The sequence below is a fragment of the Bubalus bubalis genome, chromosome 6 (assembly GCF_019923935.1).
Source record: "Bubalus bubalis isolate 160015118507 breed Murrah chromosome 6, NDDB_SH_1, whole genome shotgun sequence".
In the NCBI taxonomy this organism is placed as follows: Eukaryota; Metazoa; Chordata; class Mammalia; order Artiodactyla; family Bovidae; genus Bubalus; species Bubalus bubalis.
Genome location: NC_059162.1, coordinates 33,598,592 through 33,621,697, shown reverse-complemented (window position 1 = coordinate 33,621,697; position 23,106 = coordinate 33,598,592). Strand labels below are relative to the sequence as shown.

The 23,106-nt window shown below is 43.2% G+C and overlaps 1 protein-coding gene across 3 annotated transcripts in view; it reads left to right on the top strand.

Moving 5' to 3' along the window:
- Positions 1-3,541: 3,541 nt before the first annotated feature.
- Positions 3,542-23,106, top strand: part of AHCYL1 (adenosylhomocysteinase like 1) — a 41,023-nt gene continuing 21,458 nt past the window's right edge. The window contains exon 1 of one of the 3 annotated variants that reach the window (XM_006064970.3): positions 3,542-3,952. In XM_006064970.3, the coding sequence (XP_006065032.1) occupies positions 3,833-3,952 (120 nt within the window). In that variant the 5' untranslated portion in view covers positions 3,542-3,832. Of the gene's footprint in view, positions 3,953-4,089; positions 4,345-23,106 lie in introns of those variants that run through there. The other 2 variants (XM_006064969.4, XM_006064971.4) reach the window with 2 other exon arrangements.

Genomic DNA, 23,106 nt, shown 5'->3' with positions numbered 1-23,106 from the left:
GGTGTGTGTGTGTCAGTTGCTCAGTCGTGCCTGACACTTTGTGACTCCATGGACGGTAGCCTGTCAGGCTCCTCTGTCCATGGGATTCTCCAAGCAAGAATGCTGGAGTGGGTAGCTATTTCTTTCTCCAGGGAATCTTCCCAACCCAGGGATCGAACCAGGGTCTCCTGCATTGCAGGCAGATTCTTTACCATCTGAGCCACCAGGGAAGCCCAGCATTCACTGTAGATTTTGTGAATTAAAAAACTGAATGCACATGGAGTGTAAATTGGGGGGGGGGGGGCGTTAGACAGAAGAATGAATTTGATTAAGCAGTCCCAGCCCACCTATGGTACCAGCGTGCTACCATGCTTGTGGTGACAGCATCTCTAGCTCACCTCTCTCTCCTCAGACTGCTCCTTTCTAGAGCATGGCCCGCCTCTGATTTCTAGACCCTTTGGAGACTACTTCCCTCCACCACACACAACAGGTGCACCTGTCCTTGGGTCCGCATAGCATCTGCCATCTCTGTGCAGGTGATGTGGTTCAGGGGAGTAAGCCCTGACTCACCCACCTGACTCAGCATAGAGACTCAGTTCAGAGAGTTGGGTGGGTAGGCTGGTAGCCAGACCCAGGGCCAGGTTGGGTAGGATGTTTATTTCTTCCACGCATAAGCAGTCACAGCCATGGCCTTGTGGGGCCATCGGGGGAGGGAGGAGGGAGCGTGCAATGGTTCTCACCAGTGTCATGTCATCACACTCTGACTGGGTGAACGCTTTGATCTGCAGCCCATACCTGGCGGGTGGGATGGCAACCGCCCATGTCCTCTGCAGGGGGCTGGTTTCCAGGAACGCCCTTGGTGGCTCTCGCCTGATATGAGCCACCTAGGCCTACTGCCTTTCTACCCGGGCAAGGCGTGCTGGCCCCCCACTTTCAGTGCAAGCACTCTGACTCCCCTCGGCCAGCCTCCCCAGCCTCCATTTGGGCCGGGCACTCAGGTAAGTGAAGTCACATCTGTTGATCTTCTTTCTGCTCAGACTGCAAAGTTACTGCTTCCTCTAGGTCTGGCCCTGTTGTCACCATTGTCCACAGCAGCAGCAGGCAATTCTGTGAGTCTAGTATGAGGGAAAACCTGTTACTTTGGTTCAGGCGGAATAAAAGAGAGGCTGAACTCCAGTCCCCAGCCAGCCCTCTAGCAGTCTGAACATTAACATACATGGCAGAGCTGGGGCTGACCACAAAGCTCTCAGACAACAGGAGTTTTAAAAAATCAAATCCAAAAGACACCCATGCTTTTTTCTTTTTTTTTCAAATAAGTTCACCTAAGCCACATGCTTTCCTATTCATGGGATATGGAGTTTTCACCTCTGTTCTAGCTGGCTCTGTCTCTGTCCTCTAAGGAGACAGCTCTGATCCCTGGATGCTGCCAACAGTTTGGCCACACCCACACGATGAAAGCTACTTCAGGCCATACAGCCAGAGAGTCCTGGGTGGGCAGGCATAGCTCCTGGCCTCAGCTGAGAAATAAGAAGGAAAGTGCCAGTCTGGCACCCTTATGGATCAATCTCGTATTCTGCTCCCCAATCTCTTTGTCCCTTCTGCTACATGAATACTTCTGAGAGGGAAGTCGAGGGGCCTGAAAGAGGGAGTATAGGCGGGATTTCCCTGGTGGTCCAGTGGTTAAGAGTCTGCGCTTTCACTGCAGGGGGCTTGAGTTTGATTCCTACTCAGGGAACTAAGATCCTACAGGCAGGATGGCGTGGCCAGAAAGAAAAAAAAGTATTTACAGCACCCGAAACTAACAGAACATTGTAAATCAACTACATTTGAATTTAATTTTTTTTAATTAAAAAAGAGTGGGCAGAGGAGAGAATCCTAAAATGACGATTTGCAGAAATGCATCCTTCCAGACACTTCCACAACCTATTTCAAACAGGCAACCTCATGAGGCTGGGTGGTTGGAACATGGGATTCTCTGACTAAGACTTCTGAGGCCCCAGAAGCAAGTACTTCACACTCTTCCCAACCTTTTGTAAACCAGTTGGGAAAACATTACTTCAAGCCACAACTTCTTTCTTCAGAGTTGACCTGCTGGGTCTCTGAGGTGGAAGGAAGAAGGTGGGATGGGAGGAATTTAGGAAAAGGGCCCTGGGAAGTCTTGAACACTCAGCAAAGTGGAGAGGAATCTGGCTTCCCAGTCAATCAAAGAGGGAAGGGTGAGGCGGAGGCATGGGAAGGGAGGAACAGGAGGACGGGGAATGAGACAGGCAATAGACTAGGGAGCTTTGTGGGGTGGTGGGGCTAATGAGAAGTCCCGGGTGACGAGATGGCCAAAATAACTTTTTAGAACATTTCAGAAATGTGACTTCAAATTGTTTGTGATGTGATGTAACCTCTCCCTTGTGGCCCACAAAACTTCATTAAAAGTTCTGCTACATGTTACAGCATTATTTTTGTGGTTGTTTTGGAATAGGGGTGGGGGTTGAAAGGAGAAGGGACTGTACTCCACATTTGAATTGACAAGCAGGAACTAAAGAAACAGCCACAAAGACCAGAATAGCGACTAAAACTTCAGATGAGGCAGAAAACTAGAGCCAGAGGCAACCTTGAAAATTTCTGTCCCCCCAGTAATTCACAGAAATCGGGGAGGGGGGAGCATTGGACTTTCCACAGGACGTGGACATTTGAGCCAATGTCATTTGAATGTCAAAGGACAAGCAACCTCAGCTGACATTGCCTCACCAGCTGGACTAAGCCTTTAGAAACAAAAAACGTATTACACACATCTGTACTATCCAGGGCCTTGGCACAGGGGTAGCACATAGCCGGGCCCAGTAAAAGCATGTGAATAGTTCATGAATGCCCTAGTGCTGCCCTGGAAGCTGGCAGAGTGAAACGCTTGGGGGTGGGGGCATGGAAGGGCTCGTCGACTTCTCTTCCCCTCCCCCACCCCTTTTCCTCTCCCACCCTCTGACCCATCGTTAGCCCTATCGCATCAGCTCCACGACATGAAGAACTTGTAAACAAGCAAGGCCCAGCGGAGACGGTGGTGGAGGTCACAAAGTGTTGCGCAGAAACCACACTGCTCTGGTTCTGTTCTGCCCACTCTTACGGTGTCAAAGAGGCAAACGCTGCCTCTTGGGAAGGAGGTTCTGGTTCAAAGAGCCTGGGCATGGGGCATTGAGCGAGTGGGCTACCTAGGGCGCCGGAAGCTTCCTAGGACTGGCTGTAGGCTGTGTTGTGTAAGGCTCTGGTATTCATTCCCAAGCATCCCTACACCCTTCTGAGGCCTCCCCTGGCATTCCGCAGTCCAAAGGCCCTCCAGCACCGCGGCAACCTTGCAGGAACCGCGCGCTGCTCGCAAGCTAATGGCGCCACCTGGCGGCATGCAAGGGCGCGGCTCACCCCTGGAGCTTCCCTTCACCCTCGAGTGAGGAAGAAAAGGTGGCTTCAGCGGCCCAGTCCAGCGTGGTGACGTCATGACAGAGCGCCGTTCTCCCCGCCTCTCCCCCCGCCCGCTGGGAGCTGCCAGTACTCGACGTGGCGTCACCGCCCTCTACCCTTACTTTGCGTCCGTGTTTGCGTGCGGCGGAGGTGGCGGCGCGGGCCGGTCGGACCTCCGCGTTGCTGCTTCTGGTGCTCCTGTCGCCGCTGTCGCTGTCCGGCTGTCTTGGACCGCGGAGCAGAGGAGGCGCGGGCCACAGCACCTCAGCACCCGACGCGGCTTGGCGTGGGGCCCGGCGGGAGGGTGGGCGAGCGCGTGTCGGAGGGCGCCGCGCGGGCAGGCGGGCGGGCGCCCGTGAGGGAAGGAGGCGGGGGCGGCGGGTCAGCCGCGGGCCCGGCCGGCCGGGGGATGTCGATGCCTGACGCGATGCCGCTGCCCGGTGTCGGGGAGGAGCTGAAGCAGGCCAAGGAGATTGAGGACGCCGAGAAATACTCCTTCATGGCCACCGTCACCAAGGCGCCCAAAAAGGTGCGGGGGCTCTGGGTGGCGGCGGGGGTCCGGGTTGGGGCCTCGAGGAAGGGGCGCGAGCCAGCTCCGGCCCCGGGCTCCAGCTAGTTTGGGACTTAAGGGACGAGGTTTCAGGGACCCAGGACTACGGAGGTGGTGTGAGGGGTGGAGAGTGAGCGGCCCCAGGCCTATCCCAAGCTGGAAAGGCCGACCCTGACCTCACTTTCCTTTGTCCCTCGGCCCAAAGTCCTCCGGGATCTTTTCGAAACCCGGCAGGGCCAGGCCTTAAATTTGCGGCTGACTTATCCTAGATGAAGGGCCTCAGAGACGGGAGTGGGAGAGAGGTGAGCGAAGTCTGCTGACCCCAGTGACCAGCCCCAGGGAATGAGGGTGTACGGGAACTCTCCCCTCAGGTGAGCGGGTAAATCTGATAGTGCTTCTTTGGGAGCAGTGGCCGGCTTAGCCAACAACTGCGTGTGATCTTGGAGGCAAGATGGGGAAAAAAAAATGCGTGGAGCTAGCTAGCTCTTTCATGGTGAAAAGCATGAGGGCAGCATGAAATTGAAGACTAATTTTCATCTTCTGTGGTCGTCTAGTTGCTTCGACACATGTAAGAAATTAACATTTGGAGGTTGGTGACAGCAGACACTGTCATGGATACAGGTTGATGGTAGAGTCGTGTGAATAGATCACTTCGGCATCCCTTGAGAAAGGAGCTTGGGTGGGTTGGAGGGGTGGGTGGTAAGGAGCGATTGCTCATTCTTTACTGCACTTACTGAGGCAGAACAGGTTTAGTCTATTATGCTGTGGGTTGAGCTCAAAGACCATCCTTCTGATTCTTTTATTTTGGAAGATTAAATGGCAGCCTTTGGAAGTATTAATCTAACCAGCTCTCTGAGTGGTGGAATTGGGATCCTTGGTGCTTTCTGAGTGTTTACTGCCAACCACATTTTGATTTTCTATATCACTGGCACCAGTTAACGGAGAACAAGAGAACCTTTGCAGAGAGGTGACCTTTCTGAAACCAGTAAGAACCTGGGTAAATATTTCCCTCCTATATAAAGACAGAGTTTCAAGGCGGTCCCCACCTGCAGTGTTTGATGGGGTGCACTGCTGGTGTAAGCTGCACAAAGCAGGATTTGTAGATAGTGACAGTCCTTCAGGCTGTGGGAGAGATGATTTTTTTGTTTGTTTTTTCTTTTAAGGAAATTAACCTATCACTCCAGAAATCTAATACAGGATTGAGAAGATAGGTCACCATTGTGTGCTGTAGCTCTGTCTTCCCACAAAATTTAGATCTTACCCAACAGAATGCCTTATAAAACCTTGCAGAAGATCCGTTGATTCTAAGAAGTCTGATTAATCATGTTTTTAGTGCTCTCAGTTCAGCTGACTGCTTTGTTGGAGCAGTAACCCTTTGTAATCTGCACTGCTGCTAAGGCACTTCAGTTGTGTCCAACTCTGTGCAGCCCCATAGACGGCAGCCCACCAGGCTCTCCTGTCTCTGGGATTCACCAGGCGAGAATACTGGAGTGGGTTGCCATTTTCCTTCTCCAGTGCGTGAAAGTGAAAAGTGAAAGTGAAGTCGCTTCATTTGTGTCTGACTCTGTGCAACCCCATGGACTGCAGCCTACCAGGCTCCTCCGTCCATGGGATTTTCCAGGCAAGAGTACTGGAGTGGGGTGCCATCGCCTTCTCCGTTGTAATCTGCACTAGGTGGAGACAAAGTGTACATAAACAGAATGTTTAAGGATAGTACTTGGGATGAGTTAGGGAGAAGAATGGGAATACCCTGGTACCCTCATTCCCTGAACTCTTCCTCTGTGCGTAGCCTTTTGTCGGCCTAGTGGCTTCAGGGATTAGGCCTCTTTATTCTTACTTGCCTTTATTTTAGTAAGGTTTTATTCCTGCAGGTGCCACTAGTAATAAAACAAAAGTTTGTGTTGTAGACTGTCAACTCCATAAAGGTGGCAACTTGTGTTCACCATTGTATCCGTTGTGCCCCAGCTCTGTACCAAGCATATAGTAGGTATTCAAATAGTAATTGCCCATCTGGCTGGCTAACTGGTAATTGAGATGTCTGTATGGCTGCCTACCAGGAATAAATAACTCTTTTTCCCCTTTTTTTTCCCAATGAGGAATGTTGCTAATGTGTATCACTGTCAGGTCAAGTACTAATGAAAAATCTCTAAAAAGAGATTCATATTCCATTAGCTCAAAGGAGTGGTCTCTGCCAGGAATGTGGGAAGACCCTGTTGTAAGTTTCCATTTGCTGGTAAATGTACCCCTGTGTTTCTTATTAATCTTGCTCTTTGTGAGTTTTGTTGTTTAGTGTTTGCACAGCACTTTCTATTAAAGTGCTTTATGATGACTAATTACTCTTCCCCCAGTGATGATAAAAAAGGCCTTTATTTAGTTAATGGGTTCGTTGAGGACTAGTCAAGGTCACCTAGCAAGTCCTAAGTAAACTGTTTTTTCACCACTTTAGCTGAACTGGACATTATGACTTAGGTCACTTTTGTACTTCTGCCATGTGTTGATAATGTGAGAAAGCATGAGCAAAGTAAGAGAAAAAATTTTATCTTGGCATGTATTGAATGGTGTGAGAAAAGGCCTCTTCAAATAGTGCTGTCCTTTGCCTGTGAGAATTTAGCATGGCTCTAGACCAGCTAATCCTTGGATCATTCTAAGCCTGAGGCCCCTTAGGAAATGAGGACATTTCTGGTGCCAGCCAGAGGCTATAGGTTACTTCAGGGTGACCCTGATGGTCTTCAGTCAGATCAGATTCTGTGCAACTTGTGAAGTTTTATTCACTTTGGGGAAGTTTGGGTGTCCTTCCATTAAATGCATAAATAGCAAGATTCTAAAACTGTAATCACAAGTTACTCATTTTTGTGTGCTGTGAGATCTGCCACAGTACTATGTAGATAATATGACTCCACAGTCCTATTCAAAGCTTGATCTGAGTATCAGAAAGCCAGCTAAATGGGTCCCAACTTGAGCAAATGAGCTGCTGTGCCTCAATTTCCTTATCTGCCGAATAAGTGCTTTGTGTTTAGAACATGTGCAGATAGGTATATGTTGGGAGTAAGCAAAAATGATTTTTAAAAAGAAATATATTAGTATACTTATACTCTCTGTCTTTAATGAGCATTTGAAATGATTTACAACACAGGACACATACAATAAAAATGAGGAGCCCGAACTATAGAAAAAAGGGAAAAAATGTTAACCCTGAGGGCTAAGACAATTGATGAGGCTGGCTGATCATCACATGCAACCCTAAGCTTCCTAGGAGCTGGAGAATGAATCAGAATTACAGTCTTATTAGCAGACATGGGAAATAATCTATACCAATTCCTCAGGGAGGCAACTTCTGCTGACACTAAGTTCTAAAGGATATTTTCATGTGATAGTATTAATAGCTAGAGTATGATTCGTGTGTGAAGTCTTGTTCGCCAGCTGTCACTGGTGATTTCAGATGGAATTGCCAGGAAAATTTGGGAGAGAAAAGGAGACCTTGAGTTGTAAGGGCCATGTACATTGTATCACAGCTGAAGAGGATCCCTGTTTAATGTTGGCAGTTATCAGTCAAACCGAACAAGTCAGCCAGTTCTTCATCTTCACTGGGTATTCATCCCTCTTTTTCTGCTACTTTGTATTGCAGTGGTAATATTTGTCCTTGGACCTTTGGAAATTGAGATTGTGTCAAATTGGGTTGTTGGTTTTTTTAATTTGCCCCCATAGTGTAAACCCAAGTTTGTTGATGAAGCCTCCTGAGATAGACATGTTTCTTTGGAAGGCCTGTCAGAACACCTGTACTTTTGAACATATAGAGTGACTCTCTAGAGTGAAACATTAGGCATTTGACTAGGATCTATACAGTCAAATCTTACCACCAGCATAGTAAGGAAGAAGAGAAAAAGAACATGACAGAACTACTTTTGCTTGTAGGATATTCTTTGTAGGATGTATTTGAATAAAGCATATGTGGAACTAATTCATCAGAAGGGTCAGCTGAGACTTAGGAAGCGTACCAGATAGAGACCCAGTAAATAATGCTTAGACATTTAAGTGAAATCCAGGATTTTTTTTTTTTTTAATCAGGGTTTTGTTGTGGCTAATTCTTGGTGGTGCCGTTTTATAAAATTCACACCAGTACTTCTTGGATTCCCTGAGAAGTGATTTGATAGATTGGCATTTCCTATCCTCTCCACATCATTAGTATCTGTTACTTCTCTTTAGAATGACCACTGTTGTAGTGCAGTCTTTGAACAGGAGTCAGAGGTGTAAGAAGATCCTATCTCTTTTAGATTCTACAGATACTGATTACCTCTCTTTTTCTTATTGGATTCTGTTCAGTTTGTCAGGCACAGTTTTCATATTACTGTGTTGTAAGTTCCTTTAGATTTTTAGCTTGTAACAGAAATCTGTTCATTGTCTACATTCCTTGCTGTCAGTGTTATAAATCTGTACCTTTTGTTTCTTGAGGAGGGTGTCCTCCCGCTCCAGTGTGTTACCCAGTATATTATTCTTGTAAAATTGTTTGTAAAAGATATTTTGATACATAGAATCATGTCGATCTTTAGTTGCCTGTGACTCCTAAAAGTTTATTCTGCCACCTCAAGTAGTTATAATCTGTAAATAAACACTTTAATGCTCTCTTGAAGCTGTTACTTAAAGGAACTAGCCAGTAAAGGAGAATCATGTATACCTGACTGTTTCTCAAGTTTGGAAATTTGAATATTAAAATTTTATAAAGAAAGGCCACCCTTATACTGGATATAATAATTCAGAATACATCACATTGAGGTGGGTCGGAAGCACACCCCTCTTGTATGAAGAACAATCCATTCACATAGAATATAATTTTTTTCCTGAAATCCAAGAATCCAAAGTTAAAGACAGATTCTTAACACAGATTTTCCTTCCAACTCTTGTCAGTGCTATCAGTGCCCTGAATGTGGTAAGTATTTAAAAATTCACATCTATTTCTATTCACATGAATTCTGTTCTGATTCCATATTTCCCTTTGTCTCATTTCCCTTTATCTCATTCAGGTAGTTCTCTTGCGATCCCACTTTGGTTTCGCTGTTACATAAGACCTCTTAATGTCCCCCTTTCTGTTTCTAAAACTGTGAGGAGTAGTACAATGTAAGTTAAGCACTTGATTTTGCAGTAAGGTTTGCCTTCAGAATCTACCACCTTGAAGTTGTGTGACCTTTGGACAACTTGGGTAGCTTAACCTGTTTGAACCTCCGTTTTTTTTTTAATCTGTGAAATGAGGAATAATGATAGTACTACAGGATACTGAGATTAGCATTTAATAAAGACTAATTAGTGTATTTATTTGTTTCTAACTAGAGTGACCATATGTCCTGGTTTGCCTAGTACAATTCTGGCTTATGCCTGTTATCCCAGCCTGCTATTCAATGAGTGCCTTCTTACACAAAAGTACCCTGCTTTATATGGAATTTCAAAATACTCTCAAAGAGTGAAAACAAAGATGTTTCTATTGGAATGTCTTTCAACAGGAAATTTCCCTGACAAAAATGTTGTTTTATGTAGAGCTTATTCCTGTTGAACACTAGACTGAGTTCCAGGAGGTACATAGACAGTGGGAGAGCTTAGAGCTTGTAACGGAAATGAGGTAGGTTCTACCGGACCACTCCCCCACCTCTTTCCCTGTAACACACAGTGTACCTATAGAATATGGGTGTTTCTCAGACATTGGCCTAGCTGAGTCCAGGAGTTTATTTCCTTAACCTGCAATCAATAGTTTGGGAGACTTCCAAAACTAGAATCCTTGAATCACATGAAGCAATTCCAGAGGCTCTTCTGAGCTGTAACCTTAGCTTTGTGTATACAGTCACCTTCAGATCCCATCCCTATGTACCCCAGCTCCCTCCAAACCCACTCAGGTTCTGTTTCTCTCTCCTCTAACAGCCTGCTCTTAATGTGTAACTGATTTTCTCTTGTAGAAATGTGTGGCCTTTACTCCACAGCAATTACGGACCTAGGGTGGCTCACCCTTTGCCTTTGTTTACAGTCATACGGGTTTAATTTTTGTTCCTATCTCTGTTCAGTTTTTCTAAAACAATTCAGTCAAGTACCTTAATCTCAAAATGTATATAGTGATTAGTACTGCTTAGTAATGTACAATGAGGTTAATCATTTACTGCCCAAACAGGACACAAAGTAAAAAAGTGTAATGAACTGCTGGTAAAAGGTAGTATTTGGGATGTTGGGTAGAGATTGAGAAAGGACTTTGACAAAACCACAGATCTAGGACTGCAAAACTTGTTTCTGCTTTCTTGTTTTAAAAGCCCCAGTGCCTCAGCTAATGTGCCCCTGTACTTAATTTCTCGGGCTTAATGGGCCTAAAGTGTTCTCCTTTACCAGCCCAAACCAGTTCAGTTCTTTTAAAATGGGCACCCTGTTCTTAGTTGTGTGCTAGCAGGGAGGCTTAAACAGGAAGGATTTGAGACTGCTCACTGTTCCATGCTGTTCATCTTGGACCTGCCTCAAGTTTAGTTCTTTACATTCTGAAGAACTGCCCGGCTCGAGCAAGCCCTGTTATTTCCGTGTTTGTCTCTTCTTTCCTGAACCTGTGTGTGTGCAATGGCATCGGTGGGATCCACTGTGCCTGTGTGCTCAAGGTACCAAGGAAAGTGCTCACGTGCTGATCTGCAGTGTGCACAGCTCTGTGAGGTAGATGGTGAGCTGGTGAGTAGCAGAATGAAGGGACTGAAGGCTGGAGCAGATGAGTGTAACCATGTTTCATTCATTTTGGCCTCCCTAATGAAGCTGTTCGGGAGAAGGCAATGGCACCCCACCCCAGTACTCTTGCCTGGAAAACCCCATGGATGGAGGAGCCTGGTGCACTGCAGTCCATGGGGTCACTAGGAGTCGGACACGACTGAGCGACTTACTTTCACTTTTCACTTTCATACATTGAAGGAAATGGCAACCCACTCCAGTATTCTTGCCTGGAGAATCCCAGGGACGGGGGAGCCTGGTGGGCTGCCATCTATGGGGGTCACACAAAGTCGGACACGACTGACGCGACTTAGCAGCAGTAGCAATGAAGCTGTTCATATCTCCGAGCTTTGAGCAGTGTTAGGATTTTGGGTGGAGAAGGCAGTGGCACCCCACTCCAGTACTCTTGCCTGGAAAATCCCATGGACGGAGGAGCCTGGTGGGCTCCAGTCCATGGGGTCGCTAAGAATCGGGCACGACTGAGTGAGTTCACTTTCACTTTTCACTTTCATGCCTTGGAGAAGGAAATGGCAACCCACTCCAGTATTCTTGCCTGGAGAATCCCGGGGACAGAGGAGCCTGGTGGGCTGCCATCTATGGGGTTGCACAGTCAGACACGACTGAAGTGACGCAGCAGCAGCAGCAGGATTTTGGAAGTTCTGTTTTTCATAAATGGCTCCACCTCTTTTAGTACTTTTTAATTGTATTAAGGTGAACCTTTGGAGTATAGGTTTCCATGGGCATAATGGAAATCACTGTGTCCCTTTACCCCAGGACTGGCTTGACTGCAAGTCAAAGTTTCGGGGCTATGACCTAACCCTATTAACCGTTTGAGGATCCTGAAGTCAGAAGAGGCCTGTTAGGGAAAGTTAAGAGGACCGATTCTTCTCTGCCTCCTTTGACCACCCTGCACTGTTTCCTTACTCAGAGGCTTTAAGGGAAACCTTTTGGGGCTCTCATGACAGTTAGCTTTATTTTGGGCGTTTAGAAAAGAGCTCTTTGCTTTGAATTCTCAAAATGCAACATCCTGTCTCTAATTTCAAAAGAGGTCAATTAGTAGAAAAATTTGTGTGAAAGCTAGATAAATAGGCTTCTCTTTTGCCAATTTGAGGGAATGCTCAAACCAGTGAAGTAGTCACTGGATTAGAGACTCTAGAACAGTGATTCCTATCTTTTGAGTCATGGATCCCTTTAAAAATCTTACAAAAATCACTGTTCTTTCTTCAGCAAAATTCCAGAGCACAAAAACTTATTTATGCTTTCAGAGAATTTATAGGACTCCCTGAAACTCATCTCTGGATCCTGGCTTTAAAAACCTTGATTTAGAAGGACAGGGCTCTAAGCCATGGTATCTTTCTCCCTTACAGATTCAGAAACAGCTGAGGTTAAATTTCCAGGCTTGCAGTTTGTCCTTGGAACAAAGCTGAGGTTGTTCGTGTTCTTTTCACCCCCCTCTTTGGGATGCTCCTCAGCTTCCTAAGAGACTCATTATCAATGCCTTAAGGGTTCAACTCAGGAACTTGTGCGCACTGAAACCAGCATTTCAGTAACTTTGCGGGGTTTTGTACCTTCTCAGCCCCATTGTCCTCAAATGAACTTTTGATACCCCAAGAGCTCTAGAGTTCATTCCATAGGAGTATTTAGAATAGGGGGCTCACATCTTTAGGCTGAGTATCAAAACTCAATAAAATAATTTGCTCCACTGTGTATCTCAGAAGTAGGTTTGATTTCAGTGTAGTACTTTTCCGACTGTTTTCAGTACTGACTTGATATCCGAATCTTTTCATTTGATTTCTCTAGACCAAGTCTATTAAGGACAAGGACCATATCCCATAACATATGTATAGTATGAAGGGCTTGGCACCCTACAGTGTCAATAATTGTTTACTGAGTAAACTATTGTGAGATGATTGCCCCTAGGAGAAAGTGGGTTGAACTCTCTTGGTGACTTTGGCTTACTTTCCCCTTCAGCTGGCCAGTGTTGTTTTTCTTGAACCTCTCTAATGTGAATGATAGTGGAGTACCAAGAACTGCAGGTAAGAAATTGATGGGAATTTCCGGCAGCTTAGTAATGCCAGAAATAGGTAAGAGAATCTTTGGAGCTAAGATGATGAGAACCACAAGACAGTAGGCTAGAAGCGTAGAGGTGTCCTTAGACATAATGAGAAAGGTATTTTGAATTTCCCACCAAGTTCTGAACACTTAGCATTAGAAACACTGCCCAGAGAATACCAGTTGAAACTGGTATTCTGGTTTACTCTTGATTTAAGCCTACTCTTAGGGTCCTTGAGATTTGGGGGCCAATGATGAGTTGAACAGTTTCATTTTGGAATCTGTGTTGGAGTCCTAAAAGTAATAAACAACATCTCTGCCTGACAGTGCTGAGCAAACTTGTGATTCTTCTCATTCTGCAATCCTGACTGCCCCTTCTGCACCAAAGGCTGAGCTCTGTGCTCAAAAGCTATATGTGCCCTTGTTTTTGAAACACACCTTCTTCAAGTCACAGTCTTCAGGGAGCTGGGCCATTGCTTGCCGTAATCAAGAACTTGGACTCTGGTTGGCACTGAAAAATCTGTGTAGGTTGTTTTTTTATAGTAGGTAACCCAGGCATGATTCAGGGGAATGGAAGACCTCCAGAATTTTTCAGCTTTAAAAGTAGAAATCTGTGCTTTGTAGAGGTGGCAAATGTTCACTTGTTCCGGTAACTAATTCAGTTTCCTGTGGGTGGCCAGGTGGTACCCAGCCTCCAATACAGTACTTGTTTCTAGTGTCCAGAGCACCGGACTTCTTTGCAAGCAAGACAAGAAGATTCCCAGTGTTCAGCTCTTATGGAGAATAGCCCAGCTGGCTTGTCATACTGAACTAGATGAATTGTGAATGTTAATTATACTGATCAATACAGTGACCTTGGTAACAGGCTTGTAGCTGCTGTAGAATCTGTTTACTTCGGGTTTGTAACAGAAAAGAGACCAAGCTGGTTGGGAACATGGTGTTCTAAGTATAAGTCCAAGCAAGATGCATACTGGACAGACTGACCCTATCACACCCCTTCCCTGGAATTTCCCAGAGGGAAGCATTACTCTAGTGATGGTTCCTGTTCTTTTTTGCCCGTTGAGAATGATCAAGGTTGGCAGAGGCTTGGTATTTAGTGTGGTGGGGTAAAGGGTGTTTACAAATCATGAAGGTTAAAGAGAACACCCATGTTGAGGGGCACATCCTTTCTCTACCTTGTTTGTAATTAGGAGTGGAGAATTGATGGGATTAATTTCAACCTTTACTTTCAGGAGAAGGACCTATTCTATTTGGAGAGTAGAGGGTTCAGAATTCTGCACATTCTTTTCTGACTCCACAGGGAGGGGATTAGCTGAGCCCTGGGCATGTTTGGAATGAGAATACCTTGCCAATTTTTACTGAATTTGGACCAACCCATTGTAAAAATACAGTCTCTCTTCCTTAGACAGGCTCTTTGTCATGTTCTACTAAACCTCTGTGGATCCATCTAATGGATTGTCCACAGCTGACAGATGGAGTTGGTATTAAAAGCAGATTTTCTACTTCCTTGGCCTTATTTTTTTCTGAAGAATACTGTCTAACTCATTTGTTCCCTGTGTTCCTTGAGTCACTTTATCAAGAGCCTGGTAAACTCCACGTGCCTGTGTTTGCTTTTCCAGATCCTGCTTAGATGGTCTCAGATCAGTCCTTCTTATGCAGTAAGAAGGAACAAAAGGTATCAGTCACCTAGGGAGTTTTTTTTTTTTTTTTTCCCAAAAAATATTCATTACCTATTCATTACTGGAGCTTTACCTACTTAATCAGAATGGGGAGGGGGTGTGAAAGTAAGGGGCAAGTGGAGAATGGGATGGGATGTGGATTTTGGTACAGCTTCCTCAGTTAAACTTGAGAGATCCCAGACTTAGAACACTCTTTTAGATTATCTAGCAAGGCTAGTCAAAATTTTGAAATCTGATATTTGGATGGTAATGCAGCTACCACCTATCTTGGATGACTTTGACCTTGAGGGAAATCTTGTGCCCCATGTGAGAGGTCCTGAAAACAGCCTCTACTTGCTCTTCTTTCCCAAGGTGTACAGAGTAAGCCATAACCAGAAATCATTGCACTCTGTCAGCTCAAGGTGGAGGACCTCCTGTGTCCCCAGACCTGTGCCAGCCACTTAGGGTACATTGGTGAACAAGACAAGCGTCCCTGTCCGTCCTGTGGCATTTACATTCTTCTGAGGTTATTACTTGGGTCACATGAGTCTGGTGTAGTGGTTCTAACAATTTGGAGTTTAGAGCCCTATCAGAGCTATGCTTATCTTCCAGAAAAATTACGTATATGTAACGTTTGCATATAAGGGGGAGTTGGCAGCCTGAAGCCCATCCATGGACCCCAGGCTAAAAACCTTGCCTGGACTTGAGAATGTCATGATTGGAATAAAGCAAGGCCAGGAGTTTGGGTGTTTGGACATTTTTTTCTCCTAACAAGACTGGGTTGTGATTTCTTCATCTATATAGCCAAGGCAGTTTGCCAAGAACTCAAGGGTACCTCTAGAAAAAGTATAAGGAATGGCTAGAACTCCAGGAAATCAATAGCATTTCTTCAGTCTGTGTTGTCTTTGAAGTGCCAAGAATGATTTTGACTCTCCATCTGCATTCCCACCTCTGGCTTCTGGTTGGCTGAGCTTCTTGGACTCAATAGATTAAAAATCAGGTCAGAATATAAGATTTCCTTAACATGGTTATTTATATTGTGAATTCCTGGACTGAGGGTGATAGTAAAATTATACGAGAGGACATTTTCATGAAATTCTGGCTTCAAAACATAGAAAAATCACCGTAGTTGATTGAGGGGCTAAGGCAATAGCCAAAGAGTAAAGATTGGAGAAAGATGGTAGAAGAAAAAGGAGGGCACAGCTCAGAAAGACAGTTAACTAAGCTGGTAAGCCAGGTAGCCAGGAGAGCAGCCTCCTCCTTAAGCCAAAGTGAATGGATTTGAGACTCAGACAAAAGATCATTCCTCTTTAGCCCTCAAGAGGCCTGTCGCTATTGTTTTATTATCAAATAGAACTCAGGATAAAAAGGGGAGGGCAGATAAGGTTTGGCTTTATTGATAAAAATATTAACATGTCTATCCCTAGAAAAGTTGGTGTTTAACTTACATGAATGGCCAAAGGATTGCCCAGTGTTAGTACAATGTGTAACATACTACAGAAATGTGAATGAAATTTCATTTGGGCAATAGGAGAAAGAATTACATTAAAAAAAGATACTGCCAGATTTAGAGATTGAAGCACAATGCACTGCAGAACCCTGTGCCAATTCTCCCTTTACCGCCGTGAGGTCTGACCTTCAGTATAACCACAGGCCAAGACCTCTTTAAGGTGGTCTTTACAGGGATATTCTTGTTTCTAAGGGAAACTTTCCAGACCCACATTGAGGGATTGCTGAATAAGTGCTGTATTCAAGGCCCTTCAGGCCACACTTGTGTAAATTCGGAGAACAGAAGTCACAGTCCTTCCCAGAGGAGCCAGGAGACTCTAGATGGTTCCAGTTGTAACTGCTCTAGCATATGGAAAAAACAGTTCTGCTGTGAAACCTTACAACCTGCTATTTAACATAAAAGACATCTCATTGTTGGCTTAATGATGCATTGAAGCCAAAGCTACCTAATCTAGTGGAATATAATCATACCACCAGTTATCTTTGTTTTCTATTTTTAAAGAAACCCTTTAAAATGATCAAAGGAATTTCAGACCTCACTTCCTGCATCTGTTTAGATTTGTTGTGAGGTTCTATTCAGCTTACGAAGCTTTATAGTTAAAACCTGCTCTTCAGTTTTTGGAAAAATTCTATTCTTAAAAACCATATAGCCAACCATATAGCCAAGATATTTTAATTTATTCATTAAATGAGTACTTTAAATAATGTCTACCATGGCTATGAAACCAAGATCCAGTAATCACATATCGTGTCAAGTAAGTCCAGAATACTTCAATAAAATTAATAACCTTACAGGAACTTTTTGTTAGTTGTAGAGTTAGAGAAGTGGTACCAGAAAATGGGAAGGCATCAATGACGAAATGTATTTTTATTTAAAATTTTTACTGGGAGGTCCCCAAACTTATTATAGCTCATTTTGAATTGGGAAAATGCAACCTCACTTGGTCTTTCAGACATGTTAACAAAGTACAAGGTGAGTTGAGGTGGGTGTTGAGTGGTATGCCACAGATGAGAAAAGAACCTAGTAGAATGTTCTCAATTTTAGGACATGTGCTCTAACTACACTAAGTGCTGGTCTGTGAAAGAAACGTCCTCCCATCACTATTCTACACAGGATAAATATTAACACTGATAAAATCCAAATTTAAAGTATATTCTCTTTTGCATGTTTCAAAGCATGGTTATATCTTATGAAAATAGCCAGCAGGTTTCCAAAATGACACCCCAAAAATTATTATTCAGTTTTAACCATACCAAATTGAAAATCTCCTTGTGTAAATAAGTAAATACAGGTGGAGTTTTAAAACTGCTTTTGATTGTGATGGTAAACTCTGAGGTCATTTCTTTCATCCTAGTAAAGTGTCATGATTGGGTCGCCTGTACATTCTCCTCCTCCCCACTCCATCCCCAAAAGACAGCTGGAAGTATGTATCAGAGTGGAGCTCTTTGCTTCCACAATGTTTGGGCTTAATTTGTCTCCTCACCCTTTCCAAGTCTAAGGAGTGGTATCTCTCAATGGCAATTCATAGGCAACTTTAAAATATTTTCTTTGCATTGTTTCACTTCTCCAAAATCAGTCTGGATTTTGGAACTCAAAGTTCTTTTCCCATCCCAAAGCTTACCATGTTCATCTGGTATTGTAAGTTCAGAAAGCAGTAGTGCAGTAGCGGAGTGTTCTCTAAACTAACCCTTTGAAAATAAAGGGAAAGTTGCTGCATCCCCTAGACTATTCCAAAAGAAGGATAATAGTACCATTTTTGGAGGGTTGTTTTTTTTTTTTTGGTGGGTTTTTTGGTTTGTTTGTTACTTTTTACTCTTTGAGTTTTTGTTCTTGTTTTAATCTTAATGTTGGTAGCAGATTGCCTTGACCAAGGCACTTAACCACCATCCCTGTTCTGTTTTGTCATCTGTAAAGGGTAGATCCAACAGTCAAAGGATTCCAAAATGTTTCAAAAATACAGATCCTCTAAAAGAAAAATCTTAGTCATATGCCACTAATTTTGAAAGTTAGTGAAAGTGAAAGTTAAGTCACTCAGTGGTGTCCGACTCTTTGTGACCCTGTGGGCTGTAGCCCACCAGGCTCCTCCGTCCATGGGATTCTCCAGGCAAGAATACTGGAATGGGTTGCTATTTCATCTTCCCGACCCAGGGATCAAACCCAGGTCTCCCGCATTGCAGGCAGACACTTTAACCTCTGAGCCACCAGGGAAGCCCTAATTGTGAAGCAGGTGCTTAAACTAGAAAGGCATAGAAATCCTGGCATTCAGAACCTTGGTTTTCACAATACTATTAAATGTGAACTTCAAACTTCTAATCAGCTTTAAGTAAAAGTTCTAATTGAGTGCTCTCAGGTGGTTTTAGTTGTTCTTTGTATGTCGAGATTTAAACAAAAATGGTGTGAAAAGACATTTAAATTAATGTTATTCTAGCACTGATACTGGTAAAATTCGCTGAATAACTTTTCCTAATCAAAAGTTGATTTTGACTTTTCATTTACTATACAGCCCAAAGCAAGAGACCTCTATCCTTGTGCATCTGTCCGCTTTACTCATTAGAAAATGGCTAGTCAGGAAGTCATAGGTCAGGAAAATCCAGACTTTTGTTGTCTGGTCTGGGAGGCAGAGAGTGGAGGGGGATTGTACTGTATTCATTCTGGAGCAACAGGTATCTCTCATGTTTCAGTAGCTCCAAAGAAGTTGCAGCAGTTTCTTTCAGCCAGCTTGTTTCTTATAGGCTATCTAAGGTCATGATTTTAAGCTGAGATTTTTAACTAAAATTGAACATAAACACCTCAAGTTAGAAAGTCAAGAAGGATGGCAAATACTGCCTCTCTACAATTAAAAATACAATTATGTTTTTAATGTGACTGATTATCTTTGATAGATTCTTGTCCATGTGTTACTGTCTCTATTCTCCCTCTAGAAGCTTAAAATTATGTATTTTATTCTTAAGAGCTGGGAAACTGAAGCTTGTGCTGCTTATCTTTAAAGTGGTTTCACCTTGTCCATTGAACTTGAAAATATCCAGTCTAACTACTGAATGGATTCTGAAAGGTCCCATTGACCCACTCGTCTTTGGAAATAATGCCTGTTACTACATAGTATTTAATGTTAGGTCTTTAAAGTCAGATTATGTTATTTAATATTGAGTTTTGATGGCTTTTTCCTTCCTTGATGGAAAGCAGTAGATGGTGACTAAAAAAAAGTCTCACTAACCCTTGTTGAGTGTTAGTCTAGGGTTCTGGAAACTGATTCTTTTTAGACTCAGCTGCTACTTATTTGGAGTTACTTGTATTTCTTCTGCCATATCACAGGTGGGATTCACTCACTCAGATGAATATGTGAAGAGGATTTAAGTTTCTAAGATGCCATTGACTTTATACTTTATTTAAGCTAGCCTTCCAAATCAAGGAAGGAAGAATTAATCTTGTTCCAACTTGATAGGCTAAGAAGTTACACAGATGACATTTATTCAATCTATGTGGCTTTCCTTCCAAAATGCCACAGACTCTGTCTTCCTTTAGAGCTGTCCACTATTTACTTGCTTTCGGTGTTAACTTTTTTTTCTCATAGCGATTTGTTTGAAGAATACAGATTTACCTAATTTGTAAGCAGTTGACAAGTTTTCATCTTAAGGAACATTCCAGCATACTTTGCAGACAGGTTTGCCCCAGTTTAACATCTAGTCTGTGCGTGTGCATGCTCAGTTGTGTCCAACTCTTTGCAACCCCGTGGACTGTAACCCACCAGGCTCCTCTGTCCCTGGGATTTTTCCCAACAAGAATACTTGTGTGAGTTGCCATTTCCTTCTCCAAGGATCTTCCCAACCCAAAGATTGAACCCACAACTCCTGCATTGCAGGCAGATTCTTTACCGCTTGAGCCATCAGGGAAGCCCCCTAACATCTTGTGCTGCTGCTGCTAAGTCTCTTCAGTCGTGTCTGACTCTGTGTGACCCCATAGACGGCAGCCCACCAGGCTCCCCCGTCCCTGGGATTCTCCAGGCAAGAACACTGGAGTGGGTTGCCATTTCCTTCTCCAATACATGAAAGTGAAAAGTGAAAGTGAAGTTGCTCAGTCGTGTCCAACCCTCAGCGACCCTTTGTGAGCTTCCCTTAAAATCAATATTGGCACCAAAGAGCAAATTAAGGCTCATGACTTTTGATTACAACATATAATATTTGTATATGTAACCAGACTTGGTCTTGCCCAGCATTCAAGAATTGTTGATTCTTGTACTCTATGAACCAATACAAATGATTTCCAAGTTAAAAAAAAAAGGTGCAGAATATTTTAGCATGCTACCTTTTCAGAAAATGTAGGAAAAAAGAGAAGGAAAATAAGAATATAAATTCATATTTGCTTTCCCCACCTCAAAAATGAACATAAGTGTAAACCAGAAACTAATAGAGGAGAGTGGAACAGAGTTGGGGGGATAAGAATGGAAATGAGTCTTCCCTGAATATATCTTTAAAATTTGAGGTGTACTTCATATGTCAAAAGTAAAATTAGAGAAGACAAAGGAAACCTTAAAATTGTGTATAAACAAACAAATGAACCTAACTACATATCTGGAAGATTACACAGTCACCTAGAAAAAAAGTACTTTGCTTATGCAGTACTCTTTGTGAAATATATTCCTTTTTTGTATGAAATATATCCTGAGGACAAAAAGAACTTCAAGGAAATATTGACACTTCACTGCAAAGATTATTGTTAATATTAGTCTTGTAATTTTGAAATTATTTTATGTGCATTGTAGGCCAAAGCAAATAAGTAAATATTTTATTGCTATTCAAAGTCAGGATTGTCACCAAAGAGAAAAGATATAAATAGGAAAATGAGAAGTTTAAAAAATGAGTGTTAAATTTGAAATAGAAGTACTGATATGAATTCATGAGTAAAACCAAAAGATTAATTTCTCTCTCTACTGCAAGAAGCTAGAAGCACTGACACCTCATAGCAATGGGCAGACCTTGTATCCAGATTTTAGTTTCTAAATACCTTTTCCCTCTGAAAGAAGTGAGGGCTCCTTGGAGAAATGACTTGATTCTAGATTGGAAGCAGAGAAAGAACAAGATGAGCCTGATATATCTTGTATGTCAGAAAGAGAGGAGTCATTTAAAGGCGATCGTGTCAGAAGAAAAGTCAGCTTAAAGGAAGTTCCCGCTGGCCCAGTTTGGGACAACTGGAGCATTCAGTGCACTCATGCAATTGAGTGTAACATAGATAAATAAAAATACGGATGACAAGTTAAAAAAAAAGAACTTTTCTTTGCAAAAGAGTGCCAGCTAATATATGTGGAAGGAATGACAGAAATCAGGGTTCTATAACCACCCCCTCCCCAATATAACTGACTCAGGCAAGGATTATGAACAGATGGTAAAGTCACTAGGGAACAGGACATTGCTGACAAGGATCACCGCACAAATTAACCTTTGCTTGCAAAGGAGAAAATATTCTTTTCAAAGACTGATGTTAATCACTCTAACCAAGGGTTCAAGTTAGTGTCCTTAATAGTGGAACAGCCTGACTTTAGGTGCCTCCTGATGTGCAAAGTAAAGTATATAATATCAACTATGGAATATTCTTGCCAAATTTAATCTCTCTCTAATCCAACTTCAAAGCTGAACTTTCAGTTCACAGGAGGGAAACAACCTGAAAAATTCAAAATATGGGAGATTCTATAATGCAACTGACCTGGACTCTGGAGGAAAATTATGGGGGGGGGGGTGGGTAGGGCAGGGATGGAACTTGTTTAGATTAGCAGAGACCTAAAGAACCTAACAACCAAATGTATTTTGTGAACCTTGATTCCATCCTGAGGTGGTAGAGCTGAGTTTACAACTATGCAGGATATACCTGAGAAAAATTAATTTGAATACAGATTGGATATTTGATGATATGGAACTGTTAATGTTCTTAAGTATTATAATGTTGTAGTGGTTCCGCAGGAGAATAGCTTTGCTAGAAAGTATGCATGTGTGCATATAGAGAAAGAAATCTAATATGGAAAAGGGAAAGTTTCAGTCTAGATGGAGGCTATACAAATGTCCTTTATATTAAATTTTTTATGTTGAAAATGATTATAATAAAGATAGGCAAAGTGCAAGAGTGATGATGGGGGGAGTGCAGTGGTTGGGGTGGGGAGGAGTTTTGGTGTATTTCTAAAGACATGGGTATATTTCAGGAACCTAGATTTTTTCAGTCACCTATTACTCCCCCCTCCAAAATTAACCTGGAGTTAACAATAATTCAGTGTCAGGAGAAAAAGAATGACAGGCATGTTTTCATACAATATTGGTATTGATTGAAGACAAGAAACTAGGAACTGGCCAGGCAGATAGCTAAATACGCTTTGAAACATAGTCTGGATGCATGTTATGTTCTGTTGTAATTTGTGGTTTTCAGAAGATCAGGACGGCTTTCCTCTTACTTGTTGCCATTTTTTAAACCTATTAGTTTTATCTCTAGTTGGCAATCAGAGGCCAAGATCACTCATTTTCACTGGTGCACTTTTGGAGATAATATCAGTAGAAAGCCTATGAAATGCACAGTCTGGTATGAAGAGAGGGGGAGTAGCTTATAGGGTAAACCACTCTTTGGCAGAGTTTTTCAAGCTGTATGTTCCTTCCTTACATTTGGAAAAGGAAGTGGCAACCCACTCTAGTATTCTTGCCTGGAAGACTCCATAGACAGAGGAGCCTGGCAGGCTACAGTCCATAGGGTTGCAGAGAGTCGGACATGAGTGGGCGACTTTCACTTCACTTACCATTTAAGTGACTCAACAGTGTGGGCCTTGCTTGGTGTTGCTCACCCCTTGCTCCCAGCAACGTTAAAGAAGAATCAGGTTGAGTTCCATTTTGAAAGGAGTGTTTCTTCTGACTGTAGAATTGGCTTTCTCTCTATCTCTCTCTCTCTCTCTCTCTCTCTCTCTCTCTCTCTCTCTCTCTCTCTCTCTCTCTCTCTCTCTCTCTGTGTGTGTGTGTGTGTGTGTGTGTTATCCTACTACTGTTGAGATACAGTGTTTGTTCTGACTGCAGAATTGGCTTCTGGCTGTGTGTGTGTGTGTTATATCCTATTACTGTTGAGACACAGAGCCAGGTGGAGTGGGGGAGGGAGATGTGTGCTGTAATTAGTCAGCTTGCCTACCCCCTCCCTATAGAAACTCAGGGCCCATCTGGGGGAACTGAGAACTT